General features: G+C 42.9%; 1 protein-coding gene across 2 annotated transcripts in view; it reads right to left on the bottom strand.

Moving 5' to 3' along the window:
* Positions 1–1,049: 1,049 nt before the first annotated feature.
* The window catches only part of timm50 (translocase of inner mitochondrial membrane 50 homolog (S. cerevisiae)), a 36,513-nt gene continuing 25,062 nt past the window's right edge, over positions 1,050–12,500 (bottom strand). For both annotated transcript variants that reach the window (XM_068584973.1, XM_068584974.1), the window contains 5 exons: positions 9,243–9,347; positions 5,914–6,012; positions 3,139–3,295; positions 2,697–2,803; positions 1,050–2,599 (listed from right to left, as the gene is read on the bottom strand). In XM_068584973.1, coding sequence (XP_068441074.1) covers positions 2,501–2,599; positions 2,697–2,803; positions 3,139–3,295; positions 5,914–6,012; positions 9,243–9,347 — 567 coding nt within the window. In that variant the 3' untranslated portion in view covers positions 1,050–2,500. The remainder of the gene's footprint in view (positions 2,600–2,696; positions 2,804–3,138; positions 3,296–5,913; positions 6,013–9,242; positions 9,348–12,500) is intronic.

Raw genomic sequence — 12,500 nt, 5'->3', positions numbered from 1 at the left:
AGCGTAATAACTAGTATGTGAAAGACCCAGAGAAACAGAAATATCACACGAGGCAAATTCCCAGACGTTTTGGAATCCCTGCCGAACGCATTTTTTAGGTCTCAAAAAGAGGACATGTCCGGGAAAAAGAGGACGTCTGGTCACCCAGTTAATTCTCATTACTCACAGAAGTCCAGTAATCCCCTGTCAGCGCCACATGATCCGTAGCAGCCAAGTTTTTCATTTTCCATTTTGTTCTTTCCAGCTTTATACAGTTGGTGGATTTTTTTCATGATTGTGCGTTTTTGCGGTGCTTTGATGCTCGGGTTCCCCATTGCCACTCGCAAAACTTTGGTGAACCCCTCATCCTCAACAATATTCATTCCGCAACTGTGCTACTCAGCTTGTCATAGGCAGACTTAGTGAGGGTTCCACGTTGTTCAGTGAGGCTGGTTTGACGCATTCCACTTGAACGCCCCTCGCCGACCAACGCATGCTGTGCGTTGAGATGGTACTTTAGGCTGGTTGTGCTGGTGAAACGACAACGTCTTCCCGAGTGAACATCTGACATCTACGTCTGACTGCATTAGAGCGGAAATAGTTCAATAAGTATATTAGAAGCTCATTCTGCTCATGCGTTAACACGTTATTTTTCACAGCTCTAGTTATAACACAACTTTAAGCAGCATATTAGTTATAATTCTTGTGTACAGAGAGAACAAAAATAAAGTCTAACTGCTAAAACTCCTGGAGAAAAGAGGAAACCGTTGATTCATTGAACACACAGGACGGCTTGAGTGAAACAATATTTTAGAAACAATCCTTAACGTCTGGAAATTGCGGTTTATGGGGGAACTGGAGAGGAATCCACAGGTTGTAAATAGTGAAGGAAAATAACTTCACAGCAAGAAAAACTAATAAAATAGTTTACATCCCTGGAATCAATCCTTGTTGAGCAACAAGTCCACTTTTATACTTTGTGTTTTTATGATGGGAGCTCGTTGCTTCTATCAAACACGCTAAATGTATATGTGGAGTAAACACTTTGAGGAGAAGCCGTTTGGTTGGTTTCCTTTATTGAGGACGTCAGCGGTGAGTTCACATCAACACAACCTTTCAACAAGCAGAGAAGGCAGCTGACCTCTGGATGGTGGTTCTCTCCCCGAGGAGTATGGGGGGGTAAGGAGTCGCCCAAAGTTTTCACAAAAATAATTATAATTTTTAAATTATAATTAAAATAAAAAAGAGGCCTCTTCAGGTCATTCAGCTGGTTCCATATTATAATTAGCATGTGTGAATAATAAACATTGTTTGCTGAACTTTATAGACACATGTTCACACACAGTCCTGCTGCCACAAACATTCACTGAAGCACCAATCATGGATGAATGCACTTCTTTCCTCCCTATCGTTTGATTCAGAACTAAACTTCAATTGCTTTTGTCACCATCGGGGCAACCGATGGGCTTCGAGCCGAGAGTCATAGACAGGAAATCAGACTGTATTGAGTGACAGACTAACACTGTTAGTTTGCGTCTTTTTTTTTTGTTGGTATAATTTGTTGATAACGAAAAACCTGTTGATAACAAAAACTAGAAAACTCGCTGTGGGGCGGCGGCCCCACAGCGAGCAGGGACCTTGGGTTCGATCCCAGGCTGGATAGACTGCTTACTATGTCGAGTTGGCACGTTCGTTTTCTTTCGGTTCCTCCCACAACCAAAAGAGGATTACGGTGAAGGAGGACTCTACGTCGCCTATAGGGTGTGCGTTTCTACCTGTCCGGGGTGAAACCCGCCTCCACCCAATGCAAGCTGGGATAGGCTTTGCCCTCTCTCACGTGTTAATGAAAGCGTGAACTCTCTTTAACGCCATCACAAGCTCAGCTGCTATTCAAGTCTTCCATGCCACCACCAACCGAAGGTCTAACATATTGAATAAACTCTAAAGAACACTATATATTGTTAATCTTTATTTCTTATAAACAATATTCATTGTTTTAACATAGTCTCCAACAGCCCGTCACACACAGAAGAATAGAAAATTCAAAATTAAATACACAATCTGAAAGTATAGTACGGGACAGAGCACTGCTGATCTCAAGACAGATCCTGTGAGCGGCGGAGCTAACCAGAGATGGAGTGGTGATAGCAGCGCTGATCTCAGTTCAGCCTCCAAACCGCCAACAACAAGAGTTTATCCTGACCTGGATCCTCTTTTTTTTCTTCATTTTTTAACCAATCAGCAACTTGATATGCACGACTTGACATCAAGATGACCAATGGGAGGACGCCGCCGACGCCCCGCCTCTATAAGAACAGGATGTGCCCCTCATTGGTGCAGAGAACGGCCAATGTTCCAGCACTGCAGACCTGCACACTGAGAGGTGATTGGTTCTCGGGACCGCTCAGCTACAGTACACATTTCTACCCTCTCCTCTCCAAGTGTAACCTCTGGCCCCTCCCCTCGACGCAGATGGCGAGTTGGGCTGCGATTGGTGGAAGTGTGAGAGGGGGGGCAGGGCTCACTGCTGTTTGGAGCGCCAGAACCGCGAAGCAATGGAGCCGAGAGAGAGGCCCTGTTTCTTCTGATGGGCGAGCTCGGCCAGACGCTGCTCCTCCTCCTGAGACAGAGACAGACAGAGAGAAAGAGACAGTTGGATCAAACAACTGATAAATAAACAGATAAATATATCCCGGGTTCGTCTGATCCTTTCATACCTGTGCCAACTGAGCCTGTCTGCGTTTGAAGGCCTCAATGGGGTCCTCCTCCAAAGCGTAGTTCTCCAACACTGAACGGACGTCATCCACTCCGCTCAGAGCGATAGCTGCCGTTGAGAAAGAGTTCAAACAGCAGAATATTACGTATTCCGTTTCCAATGAGGTAATTTGACTATGCAAGGATCATTACCAGAAAACTCCCCTCTTAAATGAGTCAGTGAGAGAAAGGGAATTTCACATTTGAGTTATACAACATGTGCAGAACTGATTCGTTGCAAACTATGTATATCAGGCTAAATATTTTCTATTTTAATTTTGCTTAACTACTTTCATCTGATAACTTTAGTTACTTTCCAGATTCAGATTACTAGTTCAAAACTAAATGTGACAACTGCTCAGAGGGACAGAGAGACAGTTGAAACCTGAACATGTGGCGTCTTACTCTTGAGGAAGTTGGCGAGGTCGTAGAGCGTTCGGTCCTCAGAGTTTCCGTCCCATTTCTTCAGAGCCATGCCGTTGAAGGGCTGCAGGCTGAACGCCTCCCTCTTGCAGTCCACCACGATCACCTTACTGGTGTCCCGGTTCAGACAGGACACGTCCTGGACAGACGAGGGGCGCAGAGAGACGGGTCACACATATACAAGTTCAGAAAACACACCGCTATCCTGCTACAGATACAATATGCCGCCCCTCCTCTTTAGCAACAGAGCTGGTGGGACCAGGGTGACCTCTTTAAGGCCTAATCAAATATGCAACTTAACTGAACTGAATGATCCTTAATATTCAAATAAAAAACACACACACTTTCTCTGGTAGCTCCAGCTGGTGACTATTAAGTGTGTGCGCTCGTGAGACAGATGGAGAGGGACGCTTGTTGTCTCTGTCACCACGCTCATCTGTTGCCCAGCCCCCCTAAAACAGTTTGTAAACCCCAGTGGACACATCCATCGTCTTCACAACAAAATAATGAAAGACATCCTTGTTCCTTCAGAGATCCTTCAGAGAGAGATGTATATATATTGAGAGATATATGCGAGAGAGAGAGAGAGAGTGAGAGCGAGAGACACACACACACAGAGAGAGAGAGAGACACACACACACACACACACACACACACACACACACACACACACACACACACACACACAGGGGCACACACAAACAGCCAATGTGCACACAATCCACGCTAAACCTCCTGACAGTTAACTGCACACGGACAGCAGGCCGTATGAAACAAACTACAAAGTTGGAAGTAAGACGGTTAATCCAACTGTTGTGTTGCGTTGCATTTCCTGTCCTGGCAACAGCCATCAAACAATAAGACGTCTGACTCTCAGATGCAGGGCAGCAGACAATAGCTCCATTTGGCCAGGTTTATAGAAGGGAGAGGAAGGGTCATCACACCGGGGCTCAGGAGGAATTATTCAGCAGGGAATAAAAGCAACTCCATATTTTGCACATGTTTTAACAGTAGTATGGCACTTTAAGTGCAAGGAAGAGTGGCGTGAAGTCTGAGAAATGTCCTCGAGTGATGTCACTTGAGTCAACAAGTCTCGGAGATGTTTGAGTATTGAAAAAAAAGAAGTTGAGTAAAAAAAGGTTGAGCGCAGCAGACAGAAGGTCCATAAGGTCCTGGTGCAGCCCGTTGTATCCGCTCGTATAACGCTGCGTAGTCGCATTGCTTGCTCCAATAACTTAGCAGCTAGGCTAACCGTTGTCGTTAGCTTGCTAGCTAGTCATTCGTTACCCGTGTTTAAGCCTCAGTGTTGGGTTAGATAACAGCTTATTGAAACTGTGTTTCTTTGTTTCAAAATACTGCAGGAGCTTCAAGAGAAGCAATGTGTAAATATCTCCACTAAGATGCAGAACGCCGAACTGCGTTCAACAGTCCGTTATGATGTGGCTTCATGACACTCAGACGAAGTGTTGCTTGGATTTGTGGTTCAATATATAATTAATAACTTTTGTTTAGGTAAAGTGCAGTCAGTAAGTTAACCGTTGTCAGTCTGTAAGTGTGTGTGCGTCTGTGAATGTGTTGTGTGTGCGTCTGTGAGTGTAGAGAACAAGTTCTGATTTTAAACAAAAAAAAATCTTTATTGTTGAGATTTTTTTGCACTGTAAATTTTTAAACTTTTTTTAAAATCCGATTCATCGAAAAAATAATCAACCGATTAATTGATTATTAAAATAATCGTTAGTTGCAGCGCTAAAATGATCCCTCCGGTTCTCTTTATGTTTTTGAGCTGTCCAGTCAAAGTCTTGCAAAAGACAAAACCCTGAGACATACACACGCGTGTGTATGTACACAAATTGTGTGTGTGGGTGGGTGCATGCGTTAAAGTGTTGTAGTCTTTCTGAGCACTGAGGCGTATTTGACACTATCTGGATTATAAATCACAGACGGCAGAAAATGCACATCCATAAACATTGAGTAACTTTGTCTTGTTGGCATTTCTAACTCTGCCTTGGCATATGGAGCATTAATAACTCTCTCTTAGCATCTGATGCATTGAGTCTATCTTGGCGTTATGGAGATGAGATGATAAGTGTGTCCTCTTCCTGGGAAGTAGGTTAAGCAGCTTTTTGCAGCCTCCAGACTGCTCGTCAATAAAAACCCAGAGATGACAGTTGGAGGAGGTGGGAGGAAGATGGGAAGGGGGGGCTATGGAAGGAAGGAGGGCCGGGGTGAAGCAGGGTGGAAGGGAGGTGAGATAAGAGGAAGAGGGGAAAGAATGGAGGAGGCAGAAGAGTTAATGAGGCCTAAGAGGGAGACAGAAGGGAGGACCGAGGCCAATTGTGGTGAGGAGAAGGAAGAGGAGGAGGATGATTAATTGTGGCAGATGAAGGCAGCCATGTAGAGCAGACAGGGGAGTTAATGCAGCACGTTGCTGTTCACAGGTGTTTATCATGATTCATTAGGTCAGGACAGGTGGAGCTTCTCAAAGTGTTTATGACCATCAGGTTTTAATGCTATTCCTCAGTGGGATACATTATCATGAAAGAGGTCACACTTGAGCAGTAAACTAAATGATACGATTGTTCTGTCATGGAAAACTTCAATGAATTTCTTACCAAGTTTACAAAAATCATGGCCTTCATTGGTCGGGAATGGTCAAGCCAATGCTGACAGCGTCAACCGATAAGTCCTGATCTACGTCATGACATTTATGCAAATATACATTTACATACACAACAACACAACACACCACACACGTACCTTAACATGATGCCCCTCCATGTAGTGTGTTGCATCTCTGAAGAGACGATACATAACGAAGCCCTGAGGATCAATGCTGTCGATCAGAGGATATGCTGTCTGGAAATACACAAAATCATAGTTGTCAGCCATCACACACTGTAAAATGGTGGTATTAATTCAACTAAATCAGCTGACCTATAGTCATTGGCTGACTGTCATTTTACATGTGTAGTTTTGAGTCAAATTGATATTAAAGATATAAATATTTGCAGCCCAAACAATAACGATTACCTTAAAAATAAGTAACTCAAGTTCGGCCTGCAGGAGAAGATGTCTGACTGTGTGTGTCCCTAAGACAACTGTAAACGAGTCGACACACTTCACACACAAACAGAGCAAAGAGGTCCTGACGACTCCATTAACATCTCAAAGAACAGAGCAGAACCAGGCAGCAGCAATTTTTAAGTCACACTGCCATTCATTATTCATAATGCCACATACAACCTCAATGTGACATTTTTACTCTTCAGTGTTTCCCCTACCATTATAGTAGTACGCCGTTAACAGGTTACGCCTGCGCGACTCGCTGATTCTTTTTTGCCAAAAAGCCAATCTCCGTATAATCTCCGTGAAGTCTTTTCTGCTGTTGAGTCTCTCATCAGAATACAGATCTCAGTTTAACATTGAGCATTAATTGAGAGGCCGTATCAAGTCTAAAAATAATTGTTGAAGAAATCAGCTCACAGCAGCCACAAACACTGATACAACTTGATGCCCCCTGAAAAAAAAAACCACACCCCTGTAATTTTCTCTATATCGCCAGATCACAAAATGTCATTTAAGGTCGTCTTTCCTATAGAACAGCTCTACACCTTGTTCTGTTATTAAACAAACTAAACGGCCGTACTTTATTAATGGGATCTACACAACAGCTTGTCATTTCTGTCTCGACGTGCTCGCGCGTAAACACTTCTTCTCTCCTCTGCGGCGTTGTTCCGTCCCGATGCGCAAAGACACGTGCGCGCACACAGGTGAGCGCTGAGCACCCAGCAGCGGGCAGAGAGCATAGACAAACTGGACCACTGGAGCAGCTCTCTGAACCCAGAGCAGCTCTCCTGCTCCGAGTGAAACGAACCAAAGTGCTCGTGTCTTGTTCCAACAATGAGCTACTGGCTTCACACATTACAAAGTACACAGACATAAAACTAAGTAATAATAAATACATGGAGAAATGCCTGTACTTTCGGGTACATGTTCACGGTACATTGGTTACGTTGCGCATGCGCGACTCAGCGATTTTTGGCGTTTTGCCAAAAGCCAATCTCCGCAAAGTCGTCTTTTTTGTTGTTCAGTTTCTCAAAACCGGAAAGACCTCACCTCAACATGGAGCGTGAACCGAGCGCAACCGTATCAAGTCTACAACCGCGTTTTAAAAATATGTGTAGAGGAAAGCAGCTCACTGAGTCACTAACACTGATACAACCTGATGCTCACACATCTACTCGTTCTGTTTTGTTTTGCAATTTGCTTTAAGTTTTCCAAAATGAGCTCTTTAGTACTAACTACATATTATTTATTTTTTGCACGGATAGAACTTTATTTTTATTGTTCTAAGTGATTGCAATTGTTTTTCATCCTTTTGGTCTGGTAGGGCTATCTGGTTTAATTATAAGTTATAGTAATATTCTTTATTCAGTTATTTATAAAAGCACAGATGGAGTCACAAAATGATGTTATTCACAGAAAAAGCAATGCTTTTGGTGTTTGTGTCATTGTCGGTGTCGTCGAGGACGACCCTCCCCCCCCCCTCATTTGAAGCTGTAAACCTAGGGGAAACACTGAAAGTGATTGCAATTTTCTTCAATCTGTTATTCATAAAAGCTATTATTTTAAATGAAAAAGTTTGAGAACCACTGCCTTAAGTGTTTGTGTCGGTGTGGTTGAAAACAATGTTATTAGAAGATAATATGTCCCATGAAATTGCTCGTGATTATTGGAACTGTGCGGCTCCTCGGCAGACAACAATTGTGATCTGACCACAGAGCCGTAAGCTCACATCAGCATGATAGAGAGACCTCGGCTGGCTTATTTAGTTATAAACACCAGTGTTTCCCCTACCATTATAATAGGGCGGCGGGGCACCCCCCTGAAATAACTCCCCACCCCCTTGTAATTTTCTCTATATTGCCAAATCACAATACGTCATTTAAGGTTGTCTTTCCTATAGAACAGCTCTACACCTTGTTCTGTTATTAAACAAACTAAACGGTTGTATTTTATTGACGGGATCTACACGACAGCTCGTCATTTCCGTCTCTTCGTGGTCGCGCGTAAACACCTCTCCTCTGCGCTGCTCTCTGTATCGCGCACGCCGTTGTTCCGTACCGAGGCGCAGAGACACGTGCGCGCACACAGGTGAGCGCTGAGCGCACAGAGATCGTAGACAAATATGTCGCGTGAAAAGCAGACAACTATATCTACGTTTTAAACGCTCCCAGGTAGAAGATAGCAAGAGAAGCCCTCCTGCAAGAAGCATCGGAGCAGCTCTCTGAACCGGGAGCAGCTCTCCTGCTCCAAGTGAAACGAGCCAAAGTGCTCGTGTCTTGGTCCAACAATGAGCTGCTGGCTTCACACATTACAAAGTACACGGACTAAGTAATTAATAAGTACATGGATAAATGCCTTTACTTTCAGGTAAATGTTTACGGTTAATAAATTACGTTGCGCATGCGCGACTCTGCGATTTTTGGCGTTTTGCCAAAAGCCAATCTCCGCAAAGTATCCGTGAAGTCGTCTTTTCTGCTGTTCCGTCACTCAAAACCAGAAAAAGATCTCACTTCAACATGGAGAGTGAACTGAAAGCGGCCGTATCAAGTCAACAACCTTGCTTTAAAAATATGTTTAGAGGAAAGCAGCTCACTGCAGCACTAACACTGATACAACCTGATGCTTACACATCTGCAGTGTCATTCTGTTTTGTTCTGCAATTTGCTTTTAGTTTTTCAAAATGACCTATTTAGTAGTAACTATATATCATTTATTTTTTGCACAGATAGAACTTTATTTGTATTGTTTTAGGTGATTGCAATTTTGTTTTCTTTTTTTGTGGTCTGACGGGGCAATTTGGTTAAATTGAAAGTGATTGTTCTTTATTCTGTTTATTATTTTAAAAAGCACAGATGCAGTCACAGAATGATGTTATTTACAGAAAAAGTCATGTTTTTTGGTGTTTGTGTCAATGTCGGTGTCGTCGTCCCCCCCCTCTGAAGCTGTAAACCCAGGGGAAACACTGAACACTGTTAAAGTATACAGGCAGGTGTGTGTCGGTGTGTGTGTGTGTGTTTCACCATGCCAGTCTCTGCAGTGAAGATGACGATCTCATAGAGTGGTGCAAGCTGCTGGAACAGGTAGTCGATGCCCGGGCGTTTCTTAAACCGCCAACCTGTCGACAACTGGAAAACAAACAACAAAAAATGTATGACTCAGGAAAGTAAATTATTTTTGGAGGCACAAATGTCTTTCTCCTTCACCTGACACTGGTCTTGAGTATTAAATCACACACACAAACTAAATCACAATATTAGGATGATTATCATTATCATTATTATTATTATTATTATTATAGAAAAACATAGTTGGTTGATGCAACACAAACAATGAGCTAAGTCTGAAAAAAACTGTTATTTGAGATATGTTGTAACATATGTTTTCCAGAGAATCATAGTGCTGACGGAGCCTTACAACAATGATACAGAAAAATACATGTGTCAAATAAAACCGCAGCAACGCAGAGTCAGGTTGAAGCCGATCCATCAATCGGGTTCAGCCAGTCGATGCCTGTGGTTTTACACTCGAGGGATCGGGCATGTTGAGGCAGAGGGACAGATTGACTGTGAGCGTTACTTCATGAATCAGTGGTTTCGCCGCGAGCACCCGTTTGGATCGGGCTGGAGCAGATTCAAGTTGTTTTCTTTTGTAATAGGCCAAAACACAGCCCAGAGGTTTACATAACTCCTCGAATAGATTTTAGAATTCTGAAAGGTGAACATGGCAACAGTCACAGACTGGGTATTTCTGGCATTGCTGGAATCAAGAACTGTCCTGTCTGTAGCGGTGGGACAGTTGTTGATTACTGTTGTTCTGTTCGGACGCTCAGAGGTCACAACCTTTTCCACTCTGAATGCTGTAGCTAGACTAAAACACACACAGCATCAACAGCCTGAGGGCTGCCGGACCTGTGAGAGTGGGTGAGAGAGTGGGTGAGTGTAAATAGATAGTGAATCGACAATGTTTTTATACAGTAAAGAGTTTACTTTCGTTTCAGGTCTGAGGACTGGTTGATCATCGGTAAACTGTAATTAGAGCTATAAACCACTGGTGACAGTTGAAGCAGTGTGTGTGAAAAGAGGAAACATATCCTTATACAATGGCGAGTATGATCTATTTTAAAATGTTACTCCTCAATTGACGTTTTCACAAGAAAAAAAAGCATGCTTTTTGCATTTTTAGTAGAGCTGGGCAAAGTTGAAAAAAATTAACTGATTAATCGTATGATTTTTTTGCGATTAATTACATTATGCGCCAAATTCAATAATGAAGTAAAAACTAGTGTATTGCACACTTTTATTTTAACGTAATGTTATCAGAACAATACAACAGCACTCTGAATCAACAGCAAGTTAACATACACACTTATATAGTTTATAAATCTGTTTTCTTTTTTTTTCTGAACAGGTACTGTTCAGTAGTAAGGGTGCCTGTGAGGGACAAACCACTGCTTCTTTTGTCCATGTTCAGTCTGTTGCTTACCTTAACGATGGATGTGAAAGACCAGCAATTGATTAACTTTATAGAAAAGCAATGAATGCTTTCCATTTTTTCCAATTCAGTTCAGTTTTTCTTCCTCATTGAGAAAAGTCCAGTCTGTGTTGTCTTGAAGATGTGCACTGTAGTCTGGGTAAATGAGGTGGAGATGTGAAGGACAGCAGACAGGTATCAGTGGCGGCTTTGTGCATGCGTAATTAATGTTCAATTCGGGGACGCTGATCTTGCAGTGCGGGCCTGCCAGTACACTGACCGCCTGTGAAGCTTTGTGAGGTGACTCGCGGCAGCTGAGAACAGAAACTACAGAACAATACGTGCTTTCACGTCAGGGTCAAGTCGGCAAATCGTCCGGTGAGGCTATGGAAGCGCGCGTGTGTGTGTATTAGCAGACAACAAGACAAGTCGACAGGTGCTGGGACATACCTCTGACGTACACTTCCCATCCTCCACCTGTCCATAAACCCTTTAACCTCCTGCGGCAGAGCAAGGAAGGAAGGAGGGAGCCTTCAGGCCTCAGTGTAGTCGGTGGCCCCCCCATGGCAAGAACCAGCGCCGCTGTCCCATTTTGTACGGCTCATTGAGTTCTGAACATCTATGAACTACCTTTCATCTGGACATGGGGCAACTACTCACTGTGGAGTATAAGCAGTGATTCTAAATAATAATAATAATAATAATAAAAATAATATTAGAAAAAAGAGACGGCAAAAACAAATTCTTCAGCTGATTAGTTGTGAATATTTTAAAATATTTTATTAAATGGTGAGTTTAATCGTCTATCTAATTCTCTACCTCACTCTCTGTTGAATTAAATAAACTAGGTCTGTGAAATGAATACAAATTTTAATCAGATTAATCACAGGTTTCTGTGGATTAATCATGATTAATCACATATTACCGATATTCTCGGTATATTTTTGTAAAAACCTAAAGATTTATGATAAAAGACGGATAAATACATTGTCATTTATACATCGGGGTACTGTTGTAAACAATGCAGCTACAGGCCGTCAGGTGAGCCCCGTTAGCGTTTCTTCTCGCTCCACAGGCGTGCATCTACACGATCTTTAGCTCATAAAAAAGTCGTGCTAAACTACCAAAAAAAAAGTTTGTCGCTGAAATTCCAGTTGATTATTGATGCGGCGATGTTTTATGCCAAACTAGTTTCTTCAGAACGTAACAGGATATTCGAGTGGAGGTGACAAGGTGCTCAGTGTTGCCAGACTGGTGATGGCAAAGTATCGTACCAAAGGCTCAAAACGGTTGTATTTAGAGGATAATTATCGTGCATCTGGCAACCCCGAGATCAGACGACCAGTGACAGTTCTCTCTACAGTCAGAGCTCGCGCAAGAAGATGAACGTAAGATACCATTTCCACAACTTGTAAGGGCATAATAACTAGTTTGTGAAAGACCCAGAGAAACACAAATGTCACACGAGGTAAAATCCCGGACGTTTTAGAATCCCTGCCAAACGCATTTTTTAGGTCTCAAAAGAGGACATGTCCGGGAAAAAAAAAACGTCTGGTCACCCAGGTAATTCTCATTACTCACAAAAGTCCAGTGATCCCCTGTCAGTGCCACATGATCCGTAGCAGCCAAGTCATTTTCTGTTTTGTTCTTTCCAGCTTTATACAGTTGGTGGATTTTTGTCATGATTGTACGTCTTTGCAGTGCTCTGATGCTCGGGTCCCCCGTTGCCACTCGCAAAACTTTGGTGAACCCCTCATCCTTAACAACATTAATTCCACAACTGTGCAACTCAGCTTGTCACAGGCAGA

This window comes from Clinocottus analis, unplaced genomic scaffold, assembly GCF_023055335.1.
Source record: "Clinocottus analis isolate CAN_PGR_092001 unplaced genomic scaffold, fCliAna1.0.p SCAF_2, whole genome shotgun sequence".
NCBI classification, from domain to species: Eukaryota; Metazoa; Chordata; class Actinopteri; order Perciformes; family Cottidae; genus Clinocottus; species Clinocottus analis.
The sequence above is the reverse complement of the archived record's forward strand: the minus strand, read 5'-3'. Positions and strand labels throughout refer to the sequence as shown.